The sequence below is a fragment of the Limanda limanda genome, chromosome 18 (assembly GCF_963576545.1).
Source record: "Limanda limanda chromosome 18, fLimLim1.1, whole genome shotgun sequence".
Lineage (NCBI taxonomy): Eukaryota > Metazoa > Chordata > Actinopteri > Pleuronectiformes > Pleuronectidae > Limanda > Limanda limanda.
Genome location: NC_083653.1, coordinates 5,365,020 through 5,392,801, shown reverse-complemented (window position 1 = coordinate 5,392,801; position 27,782 = coordinate 5,365,020). Strand labels below are relative to the sequence as shown.

At 43.9% G+C, this 27,782-nt stretch overlaps 1 protein-coding gene across 2 annotated transcripts in view; it reads right to left on the bottom strand.

Moving 5' to 3' along the window:
• The window catches only part of LOC133024497 (regulator of G-protein signaling 6-like), a 52,181-nt gene extending 24,399 nt beyond the window's left edge, over nt 1-27,782 (bottom strand). The window contains exons 1-2 of one of the 2 annotated variants that reach the window (XM_061091629.1): nt 27,753-27,782; nt 27,474-27,665 (exon numbers count right to left, since the gene is read on the bottom strand). In XM_061091629.1, coding sequence (XP_060947612.1) covers nt 27,474-27,665; nt 27,753-27,782 — 222 coding nt within the window. Of the gene's footprint in view, nt 1-27,473 lie in introns of both variants that reach the window. The other variant, XM_061091626.1, reaches the window with a different exon arrangement.

The window sequence follows — 27,782 nt, the reverse complement described above, 5'->3', positions numbered from 1 at the left end:
TCCAACACTTCCAGTAAATTGGCATAATGCACGGCTAGCAGCTAGTCTGACCCTAGCAAAGCCAGGTAGAGGGAGATCAGAGGTCAACATTTTCTACAGGCACTAGAAGCACTTGACCAATCACAACAGAACGAGCCAATCAGAGAGGAGGAGGGTTCTTAAAGAGACAGGAACTTATACCAAGTGTTTTCTGACAGAGGCTGAAAAGAGGAGCTGCTGACGCGTGTTTTCAGAAGATTGTCACAAATCACCAGTGTAACTTCGGACTCAACCGACCTTGGCCAACTTTTGGTTTGCAAAAAAACAAAACAAAGTGATGAATTCCTGAGGGCGGACCGTTGGAAGGTCAAAGTTCTCATAAAAACTCTGTGATTGAGTTTTCTGTCTGGACGACGGACAACCGGCCGACAGATGTGAGAATGTGAACCGAGGCCAACCCCCCCCCCAGCGAAGGACACCAACCGAGCCGACCTCCTGTCTCCGAGCCGCACACGTACCTGGCAGAGGCTGAGTCATCATCACAGGGGGGGGCTGATTATTTTCTATTCTCTCCGTTCACGCAAGGGAGTCCAGAGAGCGCCTACAGCTAATTATGTCATTACAGTATATCAAATTACAACCTAGCCCATGTTTTCCTCCACCAGCTTATACAAGAGATAAGAATATATTATTATTAACTTCCTCACCATCATCATCACACCCTTATATTCCAGTGAGATATCATTCTAAAAGGTTTTCTGCATCATTTTATCCCCGACCACTAAAATTGATTGGAACCAAAACAAGATTTTACACATTTCCTCTTTGGTAGAAAAGCTTTAAACTCTGTGTGCGTGTCCCTAATCATCCTCTTCCTGGAAATAATATCATGTGTTGATTGATGCAACCTGAGAACACACAAGACAACGTGCCCTGCCATAATAATGGTGATTGGCATTTTTAATTTCCCTTCGGGTGGTTTGACCTGTTTGCTAAATAACGAAAGGTGAATAAATAAAGATAAAGCATCACTTTGAATTTAAAAAAAGTCGAACAAAGGCACTTCCTTTCACAGTCGAGTTTCTGCCCAGTTTGACTTCACTTCTTTGTTCCTTTGAGAAATCCATTAGCCTCCAATTTACTGCTCTCCGCTGCGCTGTCAGAGAGAGTGAGGACGGGTGTGTGGGCGTCTCTGGAATGGCACTCATTAAAACTCCTTTTTAACCGTACTTTACACTTGAAGGATTAAATATGAAATAGCACTGACAGAAGATAAGAAGGATCGTTAAGCTGGTAAAGGCTGTGACAGGACTCCCATCGAAGCTTTTTAAGGATCTCATTAAAGCTTTGAAGTGTGTCAAAACAAAAGTCCGTATTTTGTCACAGTGACTCTCCAATAGTGCATTGATTTCATCCCAATCCTCCTTAAACATGTGAGAATCATGTAAAATGTGTCGAGCTTTGGGTTTTTACCATTTTGCTCATAGCAGATAGGTCAGTTCTAGGGGAAATCGTCAAATTATTAAAGAGATAATTGTACATTTTTGAGGGACTGTTATGTTTCCCTATGCTACATGGATGTGAAACCTTACAGGGCTTTCTAGCAGGGCTGTGGATCAGCTGATGCAGTAGTTGGGTTCTTGAATCTATAAATACAGAATTGCTAATTATAATTAATATTAAGCTTGGTTTGCCCGTAGCAAAGGGAGTTATGGGTAGGAGGAGATGTGTGGGAGCTGGGAACGGCTCTTAAGATATTTCTGAATCGTAAAGAGCCGTTAATTTGGCAAAAGATTCCTCACAGGGAGGAAGAAAGAGGCAAAAATACCCAAGTTTTGGTTGATGGAGGCTGCAAAACAAAGGCTATTTTCACAATAAAGAGCCTCTCAGAATTGCATAACACACAGACAAACACACACACCACATGTTTATAGAGATGGATGACGTGACAGCTCCACAAAAGTGAAGGCAAAGCATCATAATTTATAATTCAAAAAACAAAAAAACTGATATCTTCTTCTAAGTTTTGTTTTTACCTGCACAATCCCCACATTAAATTGAATTCCAAAGAAAACAAGGTTATAATATTTCTCTTTTCATGATAATTGATACGTTATCTTTCTCCAGTTTACACAAAGACATCAGTCAATTGCTGTTACAGAGTTTATTTGGAGATGCTGTTTTAATAAACATTTGACTAAACTAAAAACATTAAGATTATGGCTAATACCTGAACAATACACACACACACACAGACAGGGAGTCGATGGTCACGACTCCGAGTCCCCTCTGGCGCCCCCTGGGGAGACGCTCAGAAGCTGAGAACAACGAGCTGGAGGAGGAGGATCTGAGAAACGGGCCAAAGCAACGGCTCCGTCTGGGAATAAAGACTGAGATGTAAGCAGCTCTGAGGGAGGAACTGAGGAACTTCTCCTTTCTCTGTGTTTGTTTGCTTCCCTGCTGTTCAAAATCACGGAATATGTGCAAGAAACAGCGAGAAGGTTTTGAGGTTTGAAGTATTAATCGGACATTCCCAGGGTTCCACGGCTTCCTCGCACAACAAGGAGCGGTAGTGAAGACAGCTGGTGGGAATGTGATCATCAGACAGAAACTATTCTTAGTGAAGGACGGACTAAGTGCAGAGCTCCCTGCAGAGCTGCAGACTTATCTTTTATATTATGTCTCTCTGGACGGTGCGAAACATAAGCCTGTGAAGAAACACTCCACAAACCTCGGGCACATCTTTGAGTGGCAATTCCTCAGCTCTGCACTGTGCTAATGAACTGGTGCTCCGAGGCAATTAGGGACCAGAGGACAGAATTCTGTCGAAAAGCTGGGGGGGGTGTTTTAAGTGCACATCACTGATGTCTTTGTAATTGATTTGTGTTTTTAATTCTAACTTTTTGGTGTTTTATTTCCATGGTTTGCACAAAGGCTAGGGAGGAATAATCACATCTACAGTGAATCTTTCATCAGCCAATCTTTCCCTGTGTGGTGCTTGGTCAAGATTCCCCCCCGAGTTTCTGGATCGGTCCCACTGATTCACACACACGCAGCAGTCTGATGCTTTATCAAAGATAAACGTCCTCACTGAGTTCTTTGAAGCCGTTGTACAGATAAAAGTTGAATTTCATTATAAAGGGACGTTTTGGCTATTTTTGCTGTTTTTGAGCAAAACCAATTCAGTTTTTAGTGTGTCCTGCTGGTTAGAGACCAATAGGGTACTGCTGGGTACAGAAAGGGAAATGACTGCGATCACAGAGTTCTCACTGTGCACAATTCTTGTTGGTTTGAATCCCACAGGGTCACAGAGAGTCAACAACAAAGCCGACATCACATCCTCAGCGATCCAATCAAAGCTTTCCAAAGAGGTTTTATTCCTAAATCACGAGTGCTTTCACAGGAACCCTTCTCGTCCCCTCGTCTGTGAGAGATCCTGAAACCACAGAGCAAACACTGGGATCCCTCAGGGGCCTTAAATCCAAGTAGCGGGAGCAATTTATTTATGAAAATGAGGTCTGTCATCAATGTTGCTGTCTGACTCAGCACTTTATCTGAACCGAGGAGGGTCTGGTGCAGCTCATTCGTAGAAGCAGCAGTGTATCACCTCCAGCCACACTCACACTGAGGCCATTAAACCTGGGGTGAAATAAGGAAACAGTGACCGCTCAACAACTGATGGCGGCGGAATTTTTGTATTTATGTACAGCCTTCCGTTTTCAAGGTGTAACCACAAATCTATGAAAATCTATTGGGACGGTGCCGCCGCTTTTTCCTCCCAATTACAGCACAGACAGCTTTATCAGCCGGGGACGAACGAGAGGGAGAGAGAGAGAGAGAGAGAGAGAGAGAGAGAGAGAGAGAGAGAGAGAGAGAGAGAGAGCAGGGAACAAATGAGCCGAGCTGAAAACCATTCATAGGTGTCAGTATTCAAGGTGCAACAACAACAACAACAACAGCAGCATAGGTTTCGTCAAGTCTTGTGCAGAGACCCCCATATTTTATTCGCCCTTCGATTTCAGCGATGTCCCCCCCCCCCCCCCCCCAGGGGCCAGTGGTCTGATAGATAGCGGAGCAGCCAGACATTGCCCCTCCGGCCTTCTGCTTCCTTGCAGGGTCCAGGACAGGCCAATTCATCCCCGGTCCCATCTCAGAGCAATATCCGTTTCCCTGTCCGCCCCGGGAGACGGATGCGCCCGTTGGTTTTGCCATCGAGGTGATTGTAGCACCGTGAGCTGCCGCTGCTTCTCAGGCCCTCAGGAGGGGAAAGAGTACAAGTGCACACTTTGGAGAAGAATGGGGGGGGGGGGGGGGGGGGTAGACTCTGCAGAGTAGACGGCACTCTGAAGATGAAGGTGGGAGCGAGGGCCTGGGGATCCAGACAGGAAGTGGACATCAGGGAGAGAGATAGGTCATCGTGATTGTTCGTTTTGACTCGACAGGAACCAGACGAGCACTCTCTCCCCCGAGCAGCTATCTGTTCAAACTGCAGCGTCACTGGAGCTCAGTTCCAGCTCGGGCCAGTCGAGCCTCTGGCTAAGTTCTGCTGCAATTAACCAACTGCGGTGAAGCGATAATGCTGCCGGGCGCCAACTGCAGTGGAAAAACCTCCTCTATAAACCCAACATCACATCCTTTAATCTGAAGTCATTTCAGAAAAAGAGCCAGGAAGTTTGGGGAGGAAACAGCAGGACTGAAAAATTAATTCCTGAGAGTTCTATATTTAGGTTGTGAGGGTTGTCGAGGAAGAATTTGCACGAAAACTCTTCCCTCCTTCCTGCTGCTCTCCCCCCGTCCACCGTCTCCGCCGCTTTACAGACTATCAAATCAAGCGGAGATGCCGTAAAAGTGACTTTTAATGAAAATACAGATTGGCTGGAATGTCAAGTGCCGTCGATGAGGCTCCATTGGCGCCGAATCAGGCTTGAGCGCTCAAGGAAGGCCGCGGCGTCGGGAAGTCATTTCTTTTCAGTGCGGCGTGGCGGGAGATAGCAGCAGGTTATTACCAGGCACCGGGAACCCAGCGGACGCTTATTCCTCAGGGCAGCCGGCCGGGAGATAAAAACACACAGACTCACACATTGTGCGTTTGTTGCTTTAGCGGAGCCTATTTCTGGCGGCGCCACGGCGTCAACACAGAGGGATGAATAAACATGTATTTGATTTGAAACAGGAAGGGGGGGGAGCAGCGCCGATGGGAGTGAAATGTGGAGGTGAAACTGGGGGAAAGGAAGAATGACAGACAGAGAGAAATGGAAATGTGGCAGCGAGCAGCATCAGAAAATCTTCATCATCTCCGTTCAGATCAGGTTTTAGATGCAATATTGAACAGGACGCAGCTGATGGAAGACGGGAGTGATTTCACTCATCCCTCCAGTTGATCAATAATTCACTCTCGCGTGCAGAAAGTCACATGCATGAGGACGACACATGGATTTCTCCCTGAAAATATGAATAATAATCATCCTCCAAAAATATCCCTTAAACAAATTCTATTTTTACTCCTTCCTTCATCTTTTATAATAAACACACACACACACACACAACACATTCACTCTCACCACTGTCCTTAGCCAGATGCACAGGGGGCCCCATTAGTCTGTGATGATATTTAAAGGTGTCAAAGTGAAAGCAGCGGGAGGCGTCTCGTCGCTGAAGCCCTGGAAGTAAAGTGTTGGCACAGCTCCATTGGCTCATATGCAGACGCCAGCGATGTTCATTTCTGCTGCTAAATATCCAGAAATCTGAAAAAACATTGCCTCAGGATGCATTCAAAGGCTGCAGAGTTTGTGTTTTTCACATTAAAGACTTCAACTGATGCACCGAGGCCAAATTTGTTATTCTTTCGTCCAGCTGATTCCTCCGAGCGGCTGGAGGTCAGTGGATGTGAGCGGAGCAGACTTAAGTTACAGAAACCCAGAGCTTTGCTGTCTAGACTGTGGCTGCACTGAATTGAAAATGGGTCAATATTCAGCTTTGTGTCCGTCTCATCTCTCCACCACTTACTGGAATTTTCTGTCTTCTCTTGAATTAGGTCAACACTTTCTTCAGCTTGGAAAGAAGGAATCCTCTGATCCTCTGTTTTATCACCCTCAACAAGAGTAAGATTACCAAAACCCCACATTAACCTTGAAAATACACCCTATATATAGCGTGGAAAACATTTCTGGACCCGCCCCCTTGATTTGAATCAGCAACTAAATTCATTGGTTTCCTCCCTAAACCCATTTCACATCCTTTCCACCAAGTTCCGTGATGACTTCTGTGTAATCCTGCAAACTAACGGACTAACACACAGACAGGGATGAAAGCAACTTGCTCAGCAGAGGTAATGAAGTTTAGAAGAGGTCATCGTGGTGAAAGCTAATGGACAAAGATAATCATCAGCAGCAGTCAGCAGTTCAGACTCTGTGGAGCATCAGGATGCAGACCACGTATAGTGGAGATTATTAGATTTATCTACTCAGGCTGTTGTTTGAGAAGGTTGAAAAATAATGAAGCTAGATTTTTAAAAAAGTTTACTTCATTAATCCTTCATTAAATAATTCAGGATTTATAAATCAGAAATAGAAAATATCCAATTTCTAGACGCTCTGCAAATTTTGACTTAGAACCAAATCACGGTGTCATCTTGCAAAATCCGGAAGTTATTTTAATCTTAAGTGATGATTAGTAATGTTGCAGCTAGTGTGGTGCACGGTGAAGCCTGAGGGATACATGACAGCACCATGAAGTCTGAAGCTGCTGTTTAATCCTCGGGGTTAATTAGAGGAGCTCAGCAAATACAGCCCGTCTCCACTGATCAGCGGCTACACACACGCACACACACACAAATACACAACATAAACATTACATGCACACACATGATGCAGCTAAACGAGGGGTGATGGTAATTAGAGGATGGAGGCATCAGTAGCCGGAGGAGAGGGAGAGTTACAGATAACATGGCATGATGGCACGCAAAGCCCGAGGGGAGGACGATAATTATGTTTGAACATTACAACCCTGCGCACACACACACACACACACACACACACACACACACACACACACACACACACACACACACACACACACACACACAGGCAGGATGTTGGCACGCTCGCTAATTTGATCTCATGTTATTCCAGGAGGCTTCTAACAGATGGAGAATCAAAGTTCAGAGCACTTTCAGTTTTGTGTCATTTTCAAAAATGTCTCGTAAAATGAGAACTCGGGAAAAAGTCTGTGAAGTGACACTGAGTTGTCTCCAGTCATGTTTTATGTATTTATACAAGTTTTGGAACTTCAACTTTATTGACGTTCATCATCCAAATAATGTTTCAAGGGATTGTCAAGATAATTATCAAATCCCATTAGAATCAACCAGTTATTTCTTAGTTTAAAACTTTGCTACGAAAGAGGGGTTTGAATTAGAGTGACCTCTCTTTCTCGTGGGTGTGTGTGTGTGTGTGTGTGTGTGTGTGTGTGTGTGTGTGTGTGTGTGTGTGTGTGTGTGTGTGTGTGTGTGTGTGTGTGTGTGTGTGCAGACTGAAGTCAAACTGACTTGTCACCACAGACTATCTGTGATGGCAGACGCTGCAATTCACCCTTTTTTTTTTGTTTCTTCCTTGTCAAAATGCCACTTGCCTCTGTCTTCACTACGCAGAGGAGAAAGAGAAGGAAGCCACTCAGGCTCCGTCGCAGCAGGCAGCAGCTAAATGGAGATGAAACACCGGAGGGGAAGTTTATGCAAAATCCCAGCAGTCCATTCTATTTTTTAAGGGACCAGGCGATGCTGTCTAATTGCAGATGTGTTGTAATCACCTGTTAAAGGAATCCAAAGGGTTTTAGCTGTTTAAAGACATTCAATTATATGTTAACGGCTATAAAGGGTGGACTTTATAATTATGCATCTCAACCCTGTAAAGCTTTTTGCTCGATTATATGTTTTTCTACAAGTTACACCTGAAACCTTCATGCTCTCACTGGCCTGTGATTAGATGAGTGTGTTATCACAGCTCATTGCAGCTTTTAGGTGAAAGCATGAGGCAGAGATCTGAAGCCACACAATCACAAAATGATAGATTACAATATGAAAATATTTACTTTCTAACTCCTCTGCGCCTCTCTGTCATTTACACATGTAGAGAAACACCTGTGAGAAGGTGAGAGCGTCACTATGATTAATAACAGTCATGTTTCCACACTGAGCTTATCAGCTTCCATGGATCCATCTCCCCTGGGCTGGGGGGAGTTTCTGTCACTTTCATCGAACAACAACAACCTCATCCATTAAACCCTGTCATTAACTATTCTCATTATGTGGCAATGAAAATGTATATTTTTCTGCTGTTGAACTGCTTCATCCCGACTCGTATCTGCTGCTTCTCGTGCGTCTTCACACTGTGATTGATTATCGTTAATGGTCCAGTGATAATTGCTTCGCTTTGAGGCGACTGACGGCCGTGGAAACCATCTGTGAATCCTCAATAAAATGAATGACAAATCCTCACAAAAATATAAAGCAGAATAAACTGCATCCACAGTAAACCCGTCAGAGTGTCTGTGCATTTGATACACATACAAATAATCTGTTAATCAAAACCTATTGATGCAGTTGCTTGATTAATGTTGTCGTAGAAAAGTCAATGAAACGCTACATATGAAGTAATTCAGACAGTGTAATGTCATAAACCTACAAGACTAACATGAACAACACACTTTCTCTACACAACTCACATTAGCTGATAACTAAACCTGAACAAAACAATCAGTGCGACATGAGAAATATGAATTTAAAAGAAACGCGTGGACGTGGACTCGCCCTCTGACTCCTGGAGACGAAATGAGCCGTCATTTGACAGTTGTGGGGGGGGGGGACATGATGAGAGATGCTTGAACGGCTCTCCAGATAATCTTTCATCATCGGGGGAGCTGATGTGGTAACACCTCATTAGCCAGAGTGCGAGTATTGACGACTGAAATAAAAGAAGCTCATTGGAACCCGTCAGCGCGGCAGATTCCACCAGAATCCAATAAAATACAGGAATCAATTATTAACATTCTGGGCAAGTTAGGCAAAGTAATTGAGATGTATATTTCTCGTATATCATCTCCTACACACGACTGCAATCCCCTGGGAAAGGTCAGAGCGCAGAGTTACCCACAATGCATCACCCTCGAGTGGCTGGAGGTTAAATGCTTGAGGTCAGTGGCACTCCAGTGAAGCCAATCAGCCGGCGCACTTCATGATTCTGTTCAAACAGCGAAGATCAACCCCTATGGTTCTTCTTCAACCCCCCCCCCCCCTTCACCCACTCATTAATTTTTCAAAATGAAGAAGCACATATTTAATCATGTCATGAGTTTTATGTTTATGTTTAATCCGAAGAATTCACAGTGAGCGAGTTGACGCGTGGATGACGCAATAGTGAAAAAGGAAAAAGAACACAGATATCTCAGGATGAAAAAGGAGTTGGGTACAGAGAGAGAAAGAGAGAGAGAGAGAGAGAGAGAGAGAGAGAGAGAGAGAGAGAGAGAGAGAGAGAGAGAGAGAGAGAGAGAGAGAGAGAGAGAGATGCAGCCGCCAATACAAATTGAGACAATAAGTGACGAACGGCCTGATTGGCTGAGGGATCGATGAGTTTCTCTGCTCCACCATCATTCTTAACCCCATCATTAAACTTTGACTGTTTTACGAGTCAACGTCTACGAGCCAATCCCACAGAGTAATGTCTTTTTCTTTTGGTCTTGTCAAAGCTCTGAGTCACAATAACAACATCCATTCTAAAGACAGACGATTTAATAGTAACAAATAATAAAACTGAAAAAGTCGAAAAATCTGCCAATTCATTTTGAATAAAATCCGGTTGAGATTCCCTCTGCTGCAGAATCCATCCCTCTGCTCTTTAGGGGGATCACGTTTTATCAAATCTAAAGCCCATCTTTGACAAACTGCATCTATCCGTGACTTGAATCCAGCTTCTCTCTGGGGGAAGGAGTGTGACATGGGAGGTGGCTTTGAAAATCAGCCTTTTAAAAAGCGAGGGGCGGGCTGGTGGGCGAGGGCCTGTAGCTTCCCAAATGGCGTCAGTAACAAAGGAGCGGACCTTCTCATTAGGATGTCTCTACAATCTTTCTCCGGCACTTCCCCGTGGGGCAGGATGGGACGGCGCAGCTCTGGCGGGCAAACGGGAATTGACAGTCTCATTACAGGGAAACGTTGGGGCCGTGCTTAAGAGGAAACGACAGGTCTATTTGCCACCGGCGCCTCCGGTAAAGGCCTTGAACACACAGCTACACTCCTGCATAGACAACTATACAGTACGTGCCTCTGCCCACACACACAGGAGGCGATGCTAGGTGCAACCATCTAATAGGATTACTTCATTTGACAGGAACACTCGAAAGGCTGGATGGTTTCACCCTTTATTCACCAATCATTCTCTCCGAGCTAATTCCCCCTCAGGAATCCCTGTGACAGTCTTCATATGAATCCTGTCACGCAGGGATTCGACGAGCGGCGTGCGGCCATACCTGGAATTCCTTAAACGAGTCAACGTTTCCAGGAAAAGACGCAGGATGAATGTGTCACCGGGGGCGAGATGATGAGCAAAGAGGTAATGAGACCTCCTCTGGAGAATGAGGCTGCAGGAGCCGAGCGTAAAGCCACCTATAGGTTGTTTGCTGTTGCTGTTTACTGTGTCGTGACAGCAGGTTCTCGGGAAACGTTGATTAGGAGCAAAGTGATGTTTTGTCCCTGGAGTTCCACTTAACCAACCAAACCAAAGACTGATTGACAGTATCCATGCATCCAGGTTGGAATCCCCTTAAAACAACCTGTCAATTTTACCATCCTCTGTCAACCACCCCCAGGATCTGTGTGTGCAGGAGCATTAAAACATCCATTAAGATTTTACTGTTTTCGGAAAGTAATAATTGGGACCAACTGCTGATAATCAATAGCAAGTCTCCTACTGATTTTATCACAAGTTCCAAATACACATGTCCACAATTACATGTCCTAGCAAATGATGTCTTTAAAGAATGGACATAAAGAATTAATGAAAACATATGATTCCCAATTTCTTTTGGGTAATTGAGCTGTACAAACACTGGACACAGGATTGATATTTAGCTTTCATGCTCAGGTTTAATTAATAATGCATTTACAGAAACCATCATATTTGCACAAAAGAGGAAAACGTTGTCCCCTAAGCCCCGAACAGCAGCTCTTTCTAACCTGCAGACCCCCCCCCTGCATCAACGTTATTTTCATGCAAGAGGTTCAAATCTAAAAGCCTCGTAACCATTAATGATTCATTATTTGCTTTGTTTTGGTGCCATCACAACGGCAACTAGTGGCAAAACGGGAATATTAAGACATGGAATTCCTCCTGAAAGACGACACCCAACAAAGCAGCAACACACACACAGACACAGACACACACACACACACACACACACACTGAAAAGGGTCGACTTCTGATGGGCAACTAAACTTCTCTCTGTCACATGAAAATCTGCAGTGTCGAGGCTCCACCCACGTGAGTCTGAAAGTCGCCGCTAACAAGAGTCTTCAACACGAGAACCTGAATTTGACGAATGCAGCATCAATCTCCCAAAGTATGAAATATAGTAATTTTCTCTTCTCCTGATCGTCTGCAGCCATTAACCCGCAGCCACACTTTGATTTCACTCTCCTCTCTCCAGAACTCCCGGATCTACTTTCAGACCGGTTCACTTTGGCTCCAAGTTGTTCACCACTAATTGAAATTGTTTGCATTGGTATGCAAATATTAACGAGCCTCTCCAAATAAAGAAACACTGGAAACGCAGCTTTATATTCATTTGATTATGTATTTCAATGATGAGACTAGGGTCACGAGTGTGTGTGTGTGTGTGTGTGTGTGTGTGTGTGTGTGTGTGTGTGTGTGTGTGTGTGTGTGTGTGTGTGTGTGTGTGTCGCTCAGCCCTCTTTCGTTCTCTTCCAGCTCCTCCTCCACCCAACGCTCCTGAGTATCTCTCGTCCCTGATGGATATTGATCACACGCTTTCCCCGAGCCTCGTGAGTCTAACCATCTGAGTCCCTGAAGCACCTCGAGCCTATGAAATATTCACAGCGACTGACGAATGGATCAGTGCCTCCCTGTGAGTGAAGAGCTCAACACGCTGACAAGAAGAGATTCAGATTTTTGGAATCTGCCTCTGAAGTATCTCCTCATGGTCCTGGATGTACAATTAAGAAGAACAAATGTGTTTGATGACGTTTTTCATTGTAAATAAAGATAACATTAACAATAAACGCCGCCTCCTCTATGTTAACAGATGGGACTTGGACTAAAGTTAAGTGGCAAAGTGCATGTAAATAATTCTTCTGTCGTTTAAGGTCGTTCTGGTTATTTACTGATTCTCGTGTCCCTAACTTCAGAGAGTTACAGACATTTTCTAATGACCTTCCTTCACAAAATGCATCGTCCATCTTCCTCTACAGCTGACGGATCACTGATGAATTTAGGGAGTTAACAACAATCAAGTCTTTAGCTCGGTAGTAAGAGCAGATTTTCACCTTCAGTTTCCCACCAGCTTCTGATGATGGTTTTAGAAATCTAGTTCCACAAACAACGAAACACAAGAGCAATTTGTCTCCTGCGATGTTTCTGGGCCGAAGCGGCAAATTAGCAGATTCACTACAAAGCAAACAGCAGTTTGCCCGAAGGCTAACGGGGAAGGAAAATAAAGAAAGGATTACACAGGAGGTGAATTAAGGAAATGGTCTCCTCCTCGCTGTGTGTATATGATTTGTCGAGGACGGAGTGACTGAGCGATGGAGGAAGCAGATAGAAATGGAAAAAGAGAGTGATACACAAAGAGAGAGCGGGTTCATATAATTGAAGGAGTGTCGTGCCCTAATAGATCAGCCTGATGGGCTGATAGAGCAGGAAACTTTTCCACTGATGGATGACTGGATGTCTACATCTTAATGTGCTCTATTGATAGAGGAGGAGGAGAAGCAGGGATCTATAAAATCTATACTTATCTGGATTGTGTAAACACCTCGTCCATCTTCTCTTTTTTGGGATTAGGGGGGAGATGCCATGAGAGGAAAATAGCTTCTGTTCATCTGTCCAGACAGATTCATCTTGATCCCAGTTGTTTATTCATCACTCTCTTCACTTGGTTACGTTGCTGTTGAACCACTCTTCCAGACTCATCTTCCCTTTTCTTACTCTGGCTCCATCGTACGACATCGCTGATATGACAACAATCTGATTGCTATTAGGCCGACAACCTCAAATAGTTACACACTTCTCCTGCCTCTGCTTCCCTTCCTTCCTTCTCTTTCTCTTCCATCCTAAACACTACGCAGGCTTCCAGTCGCACCGTGACACAAATTAATTGTTTCCAGCAGATCAGCAAATGAAAATGAATACATCCTCCACCGTTATGCACATATTAACCGGTTGGTTATTGAGATAAACAGCTGGTGGCTCAGAATCTAATTCGATTAAAGTAGAAGAGGGTCCAATGAGATTATATAATTAAACGAGAGGTGGTGGGAGACGAGGTAGGAAGAGAAATGGAAGTGTCGCTCCACACATTATCGGATGTTTGTTGTGATTAATATATGCTGCATCGGTTTTAATTGCAATTTGCTTCCATCGATACACAATCTTCTTAATGTAAAAACTCATTGCACAAAATGAAATTGACCAACCAGCTGTCGTGTCACTAGACCAGTTAGAAGCTTCAGCAAGAAACCATAGTCTACAGAGTGGTGGACGTGCATCGACGGTTTGATTGAGACAAATAATCGTAAAACTTTCAGGAAAGCAGTTCAAGCTGATCACTAAACCAGCAGATCAACTGGTCACAGCCGCCAATCAAACCACCGTCAATCACATCACCGCAGCTGTTAATGCACGTTGACGTCAACTCTCTTCTCCAGTGCGTCTCGACAGCATCAACATCAATACAAGGACATTCTTATGAGACACATAATAAAGACACATGAAGAACAGCTACAGCTACGTCCCTGATCTGCTGAGTCACTTTTCATGTTCGAGAGAAGCAGGAAGCTGATGTGCAGCAGCTCGAAGAGGCAGTGGCACATTAACAGGAAGAGATAAAGATGAGGGGGAGAGGAGGAGAGGAGAGGAGGAGAAGGAGTTTGTAGGATTGTAAACCAAATATTCTCAAACTGTTAGCTGTACAATGGAGCTGATTGAGGAGACAGCCGCAGTTTGAGCCGTTCAGTGGGAACAGAGGATTTATCACATCCTCTTTTTTCTCCCTTAATTATGAGAAAACTGTTAAAGCACCTGTAAAAATATCTATTTTTTAGGCTGTATATTTGCTCTTAATTCTGAAATGGATCAATACAAGGCATCAATCTTTATGTAACGTGAGCTGTTCATGAAGGAACCTTTATTGACAAGTGACCAAAACCTTTCTTTGCACAAATGGAGGCGATTTTAAATCATATTTCATTGCTCCCCTGTTAAATTCAAGATAAAAACTTGATCAAATTTGAATCACATCTGAATCTTTCCCCCGTGTTTCAATCACATTATGAAAAGCACGTGCCTGTAATAACAAGGAAGTGTTTTCTAATGATGCTGAGATATTGCATTTCTATTCTAAAATCCATTTTCTGTGTGTGGTCACCTTGCTGAACCGATAACAATAATAATGCTAATCATCATCATCATTACAGAATTACATGTAATTGGTGGCACACACGTGGACCATTGTTATCCCAAATGGACTGAGAGACAGCTCATCTAATAAAGTGTCTCACACAAGGAAATAAATTAGGTTTTAATGTGTTTTTAATGAGCATATTGTTCAGTATGAGAAGTAGAGACGGGAGGAGGGGGAGAGGGGGGGGGGGTTCAAAAAGCCTCCTCTGCTCAAAGCGAGATTCCCACTGACTTTTCTTTTTCTATTCGTCTCTGAAAGCTGCTGCTGCTCCTCTGAGCGGATCTCAACCCGTCAGGTAGGACACACACTTCCACCTGAGCTCCTGCTAGAAGCCTCATGTCAGTTCAGCTGAGAGGGACAGAGTCAAATGAAAACCATTAAAACGATTTATAACCTTCTGAGAGAGAGAGAGAGAGAGAGAGAGAGAGAGAGAGAGAGAGAGAGAGAGAGAGAGAGAGAGAGAGAGAGAGAGGCTGGCGTCGGTCTCTGCCAATGTGTTCATCCACCGACGGAGCACATGGAGAGAGGAGCGTGGCAACAGCTGCTACTGTGTGTGTCTGTGTGTGTCTTTGTGTGTGTGTGTGTGTGTGTGTGTGTGTGTGTGTGTGTGTGTGTGTGTGTGTGCGTGTGTCTGTGTGTGTGTGTGTGTCTGTGTAAAAGCTGGAGGGCACAACACAGCGTTCAGTTACCAAATCAAGTCAATATTTGCTTTCAATTAAAACTTTAATATCAGACAGTAAGAGTCCACACCCGTGTCCTCTTTAAATAACAACACATCCAGCACCTCGGACGTGTGGCCAGAGGCAGTCAACACAACAGTCTGTGAAATTTGGATATGAAAGGTCTGGTGGCATGATGGCATCGAACAGTTGAAGCTGCAGATTGCCACCCAGTTAAAACCGCCTCACCTTCATCCTTCTTCCCAGCAGGTGTAGAGGAGTAATGGAGGCCTGCAGCTAAAGTTTAAAAAGTCCCTCTCTGGAGTTTGGTCGTGTTTGGTTTGTGTGGTTCTGGGCTTCTGCAGAAACACGATGGATAGAACCCATTCTAAGGTAATGAAAAATAAACGATTCTTAAAGGGAGAGCTCAACAAGTCACATCGCCCAGTTTTTCGACTTGTAGTTAAACTGTTTTAAACTTTACCCTCCAGCTCCAGGAGAAAGAAATCTATTCTCCAGCCTGTTGTTTAATATAAAGGGACAGAAACGGCTCCTGTTTTCTCCACATGCATCTGAACTGGAGTGAGTGGGATATTAAAGTCTGATCACACATCAGCTGACGTGCAGCAGACCACACTCACCACGCTGTTCTGGGCTTTGTCTTTGTAAACAAGCTTTTCTACTCTGTGTGCTGGTGTTCATCTGCTGCTGTTGTTGGTTCCGAGTCTCTACAACTGGCTTTGATTCTGCAGCTTTTCCACTCACCGGGGGGGGGATTCGTTTCTAAACTGATTCCCAGTGGGGGGGATTACTCACGATTCTGCCTGCTTGTTATTTTAAGAGGATATTCTGCTTCATCACAGCAGGGAGCATCTGTAAGAGCAGAATCAAGACTTTCCCATTAGACCGGGGGGTGTTCAGGGCAGAATTTCACAATAAGGTGAAGGGTTCATTCACAGATCCGTCCCCTCTGACCCCTCATTCACTGGTTCCAAGCTGATCCAGCAATAACTCATTCACACCAGGTGGGTGTTGAGCACCGGTCATCGTGATTGGTTAACCTGGAGATGAGGCTGAGCAGTTGTTTCGACCCCAATAGCTCCACACGCACCGAGCTGGGGAGGTTCCCCTGGCTCGGCTCCCAGTGGAGCTCCCAGTGGAGCTGAGACCCAGACTGGCCTAGTTCTCACTTCCCTGAATTAATAGAGTCTCAACGCGGAGGCCAAACCGTGCAATGAGGGGAAGATGGAGAGAGGGAACGAGGGAGAACGAGGGAGAGGAGGGAATGAGGGAGTGGTAACAAGTAGGGAAAGACAAACATGAGGTGAGCATGAAGAAGAAAGCATTTCGTCTTGGAAAGATTACCTTTACACATCTAATGTATAACCAAATTTTATATTCGTACTGTAGGTAATAAATTCTCTGCAAAAAGATCAATGTAGTTATATTTAATTTATCTAACATAAAATATCTGCTCCTGGCATCTGAACAACGGTTAATATTTAGATTTATACTATTTTATTTCTTTGCTGTATCCTTATAACACGATGTCTTCATCAACAGAATAAATGATGTGCTACTCTGTTAATATGGGGAAAGACACATTTGGATTTGGACAATAAAGATGTGTTGCACAGCATAATAATGTACTGTTAGTGTATTGCCATCCAGACACTGGTTACATACTATAAAATATTGGCTAGTTGGCAAAGCAAATCAATAATAACATACAAACAAATACTTCCTGCATACAATCTTGTGTTTCCTTCTGTTTACCTCGTTCATCACACAACTCCCCCGACAGCCGCACAACAAACACATTTTCATCGGCACCGTAAACACATGCAGCACATTCTCCCGCTCAATCCATCGTGGGGGTTCACGGTGTAAAACACGATGTACACACACAGCGCAGGGATCTTTTACCTTTTCCTGTTTGTCTCTTCATTCGTATGTTTTATGACGGTGATATAGATCCACATTCTGTTGATTTATGAACGTGATTAAATGCTGCACATGGCCCCTGAGAGCAAATAGGTAAAATTGATAAATGGAGACCCACACTGCAGGAATCTGATCTGCTCCTCTTCGATCGATATCGCTCTCTGGTGATTGTTATTCGTGTCACCTTAAGCTTTAATGCACGAGCATTAAATCCCTTCCCAGTGTCGTATCGGTAAAAAACAACCCAAGCGATAAACCGAGGGACACGTCTGCGGCTGGGACAACACAGGGACAGAAATAAAGGGCAGAGGAAGAAGGGAACTCATCGAGGTTAAAACAGAGGAGGAGGAGGAAGGCGTGCAGCTAAAGATTGATTAGGGCCGGCAGAATAAGAAACAGAGCAGAATGAGAAGAGACGCTAATGGAAAAACGATGTGTGGTCCTACTTCCGTATCATCCATCAGTTAGGTGTGGGTTGTCTTTTCCCTTTTCCTTTCTTTGTGTGTGCATGTGTGTGTGTGCATGTGTGTGTGCACGTGTGTGTGTGTGTGTGCAGAGCTCTAATGGACCCGCGGCTACATGGGGAGCGTGCCTGACAAAAGTTCACATTCATTAATCATAACCCGCCACTTGACGCTGCAGCCCTCTGCTCCCTCCTGGTTCCTGGCGTCTCCGAGCTTCCTCAGAGCTCGATGGCGTCGGCCAACACGCGACGCTGGAGTGACTCCACGCAGCTTCACCACAGATCCTCGGGCTCCAAGGGGGATTATTACAGCTGGTGTGGGTAAAACTCCAAGACATTTGAGACAAAATTAATCAGAGGAGATGATTTAAGATTAAGATACATTTATTTGTCCCAAACACATGCACAGACATGCACAAGCACACTCATGCAGGGAGGGAAATTTAACCTCTGCTTTTAACCCATCTGGTGCAGGACACACAGAGCAGTGAGCAGCCATGTAAGGCGCCTGGGGAGCAGATGTTGGGGGAGTAAGGTGCCTTGCTCAGGGGCACTAAACAGGGTAGGGAGAATACTCTTGGATTTCTGGACAGATCAATCCAGGTTTGTCTTTTTGTTTTGTTTCTCCGTGGAGTCGAACCAGAGACGAACCAGAGACCTTTTCTGCCCATAGTCCAAGTTTCTGCCACTAGTCCACCGCCTCTCACATGGAGACAAATGCTCATATTCAGCTTGATCCCTTTAATTTGGGTTAATACTGTTAAAGGTTTACATGCTCTCATATCACTTTCCTACTCAAACTGTCCATGGCTGCAGCTCCTCCTTTCAGCCTCTGTCTCAAACGCTTGGTTTTGGATTCTGAATTCCAAACGACTAAAACAAGTTTATCTCTTCTATATTAACATTTCAAACTGGACGTTAGGATGATTCACTGATGTTCAGATCATGTTGCACCTTCCTTGTGTATTTGGGGACAACAGTTCTGTGGACAGGACCGTCCCATCGCAGCTGGAGGATGAGAAGAAGAATCGGCTCTGAATGGACGGCGTAGCCTCATTATTTTGTTTTGGCTGCTACGGACGAAAACAAATCAGGCGTCGCGGCACCGGGTCCATGCCGCTCTCCACCGCATCACCACAATAATGGCTGCAGGTGTGTTTATTCACCGATGAACTCCACCTTCTATCCAAATATCGACCTTTCTGGATGTATTCACTTCTGCTTTTGTACAACTCTGCTGTTTCTGTCTCTCACACACACACACACACACACACACACACACACAGACACCTCTTCATTGTGTCACCGCTCAAATGTTCTTTGTGTGGCCGTTTGATGTTCAGCCCTTTGTCAATTCTGCCCAATTTTGGACAACGAGAGGGAGGTTGTGCCATTACAGCCCCAGAAAATGTCCGGCGTCGTTGTTTCCCGACACAAAACAATATGTTAATCCCCGTTACAGCATGAATATCTGTGAGATTAATTATGGATTCAATTATTTACTCGCGGGACAAGACCACGTTGTGAACAACAAAGACTCACGGTGCTAACAAAGCCCCGACAAACAACAAATCTGCTCGCTTATCGAGATTTGTTGCGCACACTCATTATTTGCAGTGAGTCACTTCGTGCATCCTAATTATATTTCACTTACAATGGACACACACACACACACACACACACACACACACGATTGTTGTTTGATGTTATTTGTCCCGGCTGAAAACCTAATTTTGTTTCGGGATGATAATACAAATAATAATAATAATAAAAAGAAGAGCCTGTGTAAAAATAACATCAATACAAGTTGCGCTGAGGTTTCCCTGTGAAGTAGGAATGTGAATAATATTCTTTGATTCAAAACACATTTTCGTTTTCTGTCACATTGTGAAAAACGCTGTGTCATCAACCTTGTGGTGGAGGAAGCTCGGATCCTTCAGTGGGAAACATTCATTCTGCAGGATATTGGTTCTTATGACTGATATATTAATATTAATGACATTATTAGATTGTTGATACTGATGCATCAGTGCGTCTCATTGCACTAGAGAGAGAACACATGTCTCAGGAACTCGTCGGCTTCACTTTCTAGACGCAGATGCTACGTCCTGTTCTATATCGAGCGTCTAGCTCTGATTGGGTCGTGAGACAAACCTGCAGTCGTGAGATGATTGATGAACGAGAAGGAAGGAAAAACACTTAAATTTGCATTAATCTTGAAAACTCTCTAAACCTGGCTTCCATTTTGAAATGACAGTTATTGGATGATATTGGAAAAACTGCTCTTCTTCTTCACGCCCGGGGCTGTTACTCACTTATTTGAATAACACCGGGACGACAGTGCTTCAGTAAAAGCAGGTTCCAACAGCGTATTTCCAGGCGGCTGGATACAGTGTATAAATATTAATCTAGTTGTTGTGTGTAGTATCACTCTGTCAATCTAAAATACAGCCAAGAGAATTCACTCATGTGCTGCCAGACCCACACAAACACCCACACAATGTATACACACACACATACACACGCGCCTACAGATCGTCTGCAGCCTCTTTACATTCACGTGAACCGGCGTGCTGACAGAAGCGAGGCCAGGTGGGTTCCCTGTGACACCTGCTGTCCGACACAACCAGAGCATGACAAATACACTGATGCCTCAATAGACTCACGAAGGCGGCCGGCCGCTCCGCCGTCAGGTTGGAGGGAACAAGAGAAGAGAGCTTCAGATCCGACTCATTCGAGTGCATCAGGCTGTAAAGTTGTTTGTGTTTCTTCGCCGGCTCTGGTGCTTTGACGTGTGGATGTGAAGCGACACGCGGCAGCAGCTTGTTCTTGCAAACACCAAACACTGGAGTTGAAGATGGTTTCTGTTTTTTTCGGTTCCTCCGACCAAACTTTTCAAACATTTTAAAATAAAAAGCTCCCAGTCGGCGACTCAGATCTGGTTCTGGTCACACATGCCGATGCTTCAAATCTTCATTCTTTGTGCCAGTTACTCGTTCAAATTCAGAAACGCCAAACTGAACCAGTGCAGCTCGGAGTTTCCTCTGAGGAGGATTAGTTTGGATTAGAACTGAGTGATACAGGAACTCAGTGGGGACTCAGGATGTCATTATTTCTGCCGGCCCGGGGAACACTTCCCCTCCCGGGCAGGACGGCTGCTGCTTTCTCTGGTGAGCTACCAAGAATTTAGCAGTGGTGGTTCGTTGGAAAACCGATATGAAATCCAAATTTTAAAGCTTCCTCCCTGAACCAAACTTCATCCTCCTGCTAAGTTTAATGGAAATTCTGTGGAAATAATAAATGAAGCCTTAAAAGTTACATAAAAAGTTGGCGATTCATCGCAGAAAAAAAAAGGGTGGGAAGATGTGGTAAGAGTGATCATCCTGTCGTCTTAAGATCTGCAAATTAAACTCCCCTAACGAGCACCTCAGCAGCACCTTGATTCGATCAGCCTGCTGCTCTCGACTCGCTCTGTTGTGATGAGCCCCCCTCAAATCTGCACCGTGATTATGTGCTTTTAATACAAGCAGCACACACAAACACACAAACACACACACACACACACACACACACACACACGTAAAAAAAATGTCTCATACCCTCATGCAGAAGCTCAGGTGAGTGCAGTGTAGCTCATCAACACAATATTCCCTCCTCGATGTGGACATGCGACACCTCGTTAGAACGGGTAGAAACTCGTTAGAACAGGTAGAAACTCGTTTGAACAGGTAGAAACTCGTTAGAACAGGTAGAAACTCGTTAGAACAGGTAGAAACTCGTTAGAACGGGTAGAAACTCGTTAGAACGGGTAGAAACTCGTTAGAACGGGTAGAAACTCTTTAGAACAGGTAGAAACTCTTTAGAACAGGTAGAAACTCGGCTGGACTGCCATGACGACAGAACACCCATTTGGAGACGACGCCCAAACATATGTCGACAAACAACCACTTTAACTTTGCTCTTCTTCACTTTGTTAGAAAAGGATTTGTCACAGGCGATGTTCTGAGGTTGTTGCTGCTTTATATAGATGCAAAGATTATTCATATAGACCCTGAAGTCACAGAGATATACTCTCTTGATTGTGGGGATGTTATTTTCAAGCAGGAGCAGGCAATAGAGAACAACAGAAACAACCTACAATATATATTATTATTATTTTCTGTATTAGGTCTATTTCCGCATTTGATCTATTCTGCTGCTCCACGTCATCATATCCCAAAGTACCAACACAACACGCACAACATTTGTGACCATGAAGGCACATGGAAAAATGAGGCAATAAAGGAAACTAGGAGGTTGAAGAATCTGTTCAGCGGTTTCCTGCTCAGACTGAAGCTGCTGCTACGTGATCAAAGTAACAATCTAGATCTGCAGAATCTGCTCGGATACCGGTGCCATTAGAGTGTTGAGGAGAAAAGCCGCGTGCGAGCTATGATTCATCTTCTCGCCGGCCAATGAATATCGCTGCCACGTGAAATTGCCTGATAAATATGCGATGGGATACAGGGACCATAAGCATGACTGGAATTTGATGGTTTGTGAACCGGGGGCTCGGAGGCTTCAAGGCATAAAATATTGAATCACCTTGTGCATCCGGCGGTTCATGTTAACAATAAAAAATACAATAGTTATTTAATCCCTTCTTAAGTGTAACAGTGAATCACACAGTTGTTGTTTTTTTATTGCAGCATTAAACCACTTCAGCCATGACTCTGTCCTGGTCTTCAAATAAGAGTTTAATGTATGAAAATGATTGATTTGACTCACTGGTGTTTCAATTAAAAAACACAACAGAAGAAGGAGACGCTGGGAATTTCTGTGCAAAATCAATTTGCATGTGAAACCCTCGGAGACTTGAAAGACCGAGGGACTCGAGGCTCGCACTGAAAAGAGCAAACGCCTGAGATATTGTGTATTGAAGGTTTTTTCTTTCCTCAAGACGAACTTTGAAGTGTTGTGGACATTTGTTCGGGGGCATTTTTCCCACATGAAAACAAAATAAAACAGCTCAGGCAAGCACATCGCCTCAGCTGCTGCGAGGACTAGTCCAACAAAACAAGTGGAAAAGTTCTTACTCCAGCTCGGCTCTTCAAAGACGACTGTGCAGGGAGGAAAACCACAGACGCTGCAGTTTGAAATGTGTTTGCATCAGACCCGGTGCAGCATTGATATGAAGAGTAAATACAAAACATACTGTAAGTATATGTTAATACGTTCAAAAAGAGAAACTCATTGGATGTTCTTATGATGCAAGAGAAATATACATTTCAAAAGAAATGTGACGAGCTTGAATTAATGCAATTTATTGATCCAGCCCATTCCTTTTAGTGGACAGGGTGAATATAGGCCCTTAGATGAGGAGGTAATGGATAAATGATTGACAGGAGATCAATATATTTCCCCTCGGAGCCTCACGTCCAATGAGAAAACACAATTTGACCATATATATCACTATATAGGTGATTTCTGACGTACCAGGGTTTGAAAAACAAATAATAAACAGGTTTGATCTTGCAGACAATATGTTGTTGACAAAATGATGCTACAAAAACTGTTCTATTGGCACATGTATATTTTAGAAGATGTCATTATCAAACTTATTATGAAGAAATTTAATTGAAGCCTGATATTTTGCAGCTTAACCATCAATTTTGTTTTAAATGCAACCAAATATCTAGAACACCCACGCTATCAAGTTCAATTCCTAACTTTGTACAAACATATGTGGATTGTTCAGCAGTGGCAGCTCTCTTTGTTGTTGAGGTATTAGGACATGTAGGACATGTAGGACATGTAGGACACAGGACAGGTTTCTGTACGAGTGTAGCATCAAACAACCGCCCGACTGTGGCGGCTCAACCTCCAGCTCGGTTTCAGGGAGCGTTCCAGCAGCTCAGAGGAATATGGGAGCAGGTATCTGTATAAACAGCCTGTTAAGTAAACAGGGCTTCAGTTCCACAGCTGCTCCTGTCAGAGCGCGGACCACAGAGAATAGAGCTGGAATATTATGGACTGTACAAACACACAATCCAACAGCAGCGCACACAAATACTCTGCATCGCATTTCTATATCACACACACACTGTGTTTTATTGTTTTAAGGAGACACACTGACATCTCGGGCCCCTTTTGTGTGTGTGTGTGTGTGTGTGTGTGTGTGTGTGTGTGTGTGTGTGTATATGTGTGTGCACTGGATTACAATGACAAATATAATCTATTGGAGAAGGAGAAGAACAGTCACTCTGATACAGACAGATGTGTCTTCACTCTGCGATCAGAGAATAGAACACACAGTACAGTACAAAGGGACAACAGAATATAACAGCTATATAAATAAAAACAACGTGATTAAATGCAATAAGAACACATATAAATACACAGCCACAAAATGAATAGAAGAGGAAGAGGAGAGGGAGGAAGAGGAGAGGGAGGAAGAGGAGAGGGAGGGAGGGAGGAAGACATAAATTCATACACCATCTTTTCAGCAGATGAATGTCTCCCTGTGGGCAAGAGGCATCACTTCTCTTCCTGATTTCTCCTCAGGCTCTGACCCAGAATCAGCTCCTCCTGTTCCACATTTATTTAAAAAAAATAATAATAATAAACAAAATAACTGACACTGCATCTGCTAAAAGTCAGAAATCATATTTTGATATTTTTGTATAATCAGGGAAAATCCACCATTTGCATCCCCCCCCCCCCCCCCTTATGATTGTGGATGACTCATCCAGGCAGACTAATGGGACGGGTCATACATATTTCATAACAAAGAAACCTTTTGGGTATAATGTTGTGAATCAGAAGCTCAGCTCACGACCAATCGTTAAAATAATGTGATTTAATTGGAAATTAATTTCTTTAGGATAAGTTGACGTTAAAATGTAGTTATGGAATCTCTGTGTTTAAAAGCTCAGCTACTACAAACTATTCTGACTCACACGCTTTAATAGTTTGATCAGATCAAAATCCATCAAATTCATATAAAATGCTCCTTTTGTTCATGTTCAGGATTCTCTTCTTCATTCCAGCTTCTTCTTCTGATTGTTATTCTGCTGGATGTGGAAGTCACGTGCTCCCACAGCTCCCAGTGGACCCAGTGGATTCCATTCAAACAACCTGCTGGTCATCACACACACACACACAGCATCACTATATGGGTTGAAACCAAATGCATAATGCACAGAAGCAAAAAGTAACTTGAGTAACTTTGTGTGAAGCCAAACCACAACCTCCTCCGTCACACACATCTTTGTATAGTTGTGGTGAAGTCAACACAAAAACACCAGCGCGCACAAACCCACAAACAACACAACAGACAGCGTTGGTTCGATTCCCTTCTCACAGGGAATCTGAAGAAATGCACACATCACACATCAGCTGCTGCTTTACTGTTGTTCACCTGAACTAACCTGTACTGTGTGTAACTCTGTGTGTGTGTGTGTGTGTGTGTGTGTGTGTGTTGCTAACATCCACCTGCTGCTCTGTCACCCCCGCTCTTCATCTTTCTCGTCATCTTCACACTCCAGCTGTTTGTGTACACGTCTGTTATTCTCTCTCTCTCCTCATGAAGACCCTTTCTACTTATCTGTTGTCTTCTCTCGACTTGGTTCTTTCTCTCCCCCCCCCCCTCTCTCTCTCTCCATCCCTGCATCGGGAACTCATTTATCAAAGCTGACAGTGGCTGTTGCCGTCTCGCTATTCCTGCTGCACCTCCTGCCTCTTTCAACAAATACACATTTTTCAAAGGCTGATGCACAATAGATATTGACACAGTGAGTTTACCAGTAGCAAATATTTTGTGCCAGTACAGTGAAATTTCCCCTTAAAACCATTAAAAACAAATTTTTCTCTGCAATGCCAAAATATAACGTATAATTTAATCAGGTGGATTCATTTCTCTTTAATTGTTCAACATTATAAAATTCTTTCTATAATGGAAAAAAAACATTTAGAAACAATCAATACACCAAAGTAAAATAAAACTTATCTGAGCAGAAAACCTCCACTTATTATAGTTACTGAGTTTGTGTGTGTGTGTGTGTGTTTAGTCTAAAACAGCATATTTAACAGTAAACATTGTGTTGTTTCTAATTACCTCAAACTCAGCACTGTAAAACCACAGGGTGCAACAACATCGGAGCCTTGACTGTGTTTGTATATGTGTGTTTTTTTCTGGCGATTCTATCTCTTGAGTTGAATTCATTAGATTTGTCCTCGTCGTCATTTATCCAAATAAGCTCCTTCAGTTGTGTCAGTATATAAATCTTCCAGTAAACGTGCTGCTTCCAAGCAAAGATATTTCAGCTAATACATAAGCTCAATATAGATAAGCAGCCTCTCACTGGGAGCTATGAGAATCGTAAATGGACTATATTTATATTTATACGAGCTTTTCCAGACTTATCGACCATTTCAAAGCAGTTTTCCAGTAGAAACATTTTCATCCATTCACATGCACACAGAACATCTATAGGCAGGAGTTTTTCCATCAGCCACCTTCAACGCACATGACCGGGCAATTTCAGGAGAAATTTGAGGAACAGGGACTTGTCCAGAGAGACTTCACAGAGCAGACTGAAGGAGCCGGGGATTGAACCGCCGGCGTTTAGCGAGTGGACGACCGGCTCAGTCACAGCCATCCACAAATCCTGCTACGCCTTCTTATACCGAGACTCCTTCAGAGCACACAGGCACCAAAATGGAATATTTTAAATGTCAAAATAGTTTTTCCTCTAAAAGTTTTGCAGGAGAGAAGGAAGGTCATTGGAAGGTCGCAGTTCCAGCTGTCAATCAAGATGTTGAGACCAGTTATTACGGCATCAAACTGTGAACTGTGTTTCAACCTGGATGAAAAAACCAGTAAACATGTGGACTGGCTTCCTGCTGAGAAGCAATACTGACACACAGACCCGGGGCCCCCCCGCTGCCTCCCCCCACTCACAGAGCATCAAGGCAGCAGGTGAGCCCCGTCTCTCCCTCACTGCTCGAAGCTGGTGATGAAACATTGCCTGGGCTTTCATTCCCAGGCACAGGTTATTCAAGAGGAAAGAAGATCAGATTCATTTTATGTTTTCTATCTCCTTCAGGTGACCACAACACCACAGCTCTGACCGGAGGGCTGATGGGAGGAGGTAGGACGTTCAAAGTGACGCCTTTACCAACACTTCTAGTTTTTAATTGAGGTGTCACTAAAGTGGTTAGTTTCCTGAAGGTCCTTTGTTTCTTCCTGGTTGTTAATGAGCCAGATGTTTCGTCCACCTGAGCCCAGATGTGGCTCAAACAGCATCATGGGAAAACCACTGCTCGTCTTTATTCCTCTCGACATCAAAACCCACTCCTCACTTCACTCATAGAACTCTGAGTCTCTCTGACAAGGAGCTTTTGTTTTGAATGTTTTTCATGTTCTTAGAATTCCAAAGCTAAAATCTTGTATTGACCAAATAATTCAGACCTTTAATTCACAATTACAGCTTTTAAAAAATCAGCACAAATGCCAATGAATATCTTCCTTTCTTGTTTTTTTTGTTAAGAATTGTTGATTTAACACTGATGAAGGGGTCTGAACACTTTCAGCTTTTACAGCGATTTAGGATTAAGAGCTTCTCCATGACCCCAACACTTCTATCCTAATGTTTGTTTCTGTAAAAACAGTGACAGGGAAACACGTTCCCTCACACTGAGCTCAGGGCAGCAACACACACTTTGCCAGTCGACCACTGAAAGAGATTTGAAAGCAGTCGTACCTTTCTGTAGACGATCATGTTGGGCGACTTGTCCTCAGGGTCCACGTTGCTCATGGACCTCACGGACAGCAGAGGTCGGGCCTTGGGCATGGGGACGCTCTCAGTCTCCTCCTCAGAACCTTCGCTGGGCTCCGTCGTCTCCACAGGACTCGGCTGCTCCTTCTCCTGCTGCTCCTCCTTCACCTCCTGCTGCTGCTCCTCCTCCTGCTGCTCCTCCTCCTGCTGCTCCTTCTCCTGCTCATTCTCCTCCTGCTGCTGCTCCTCCTCCTCCTCCTTCACCTCCTGCTGCTGCTGAGGTGCCTCAGCCAT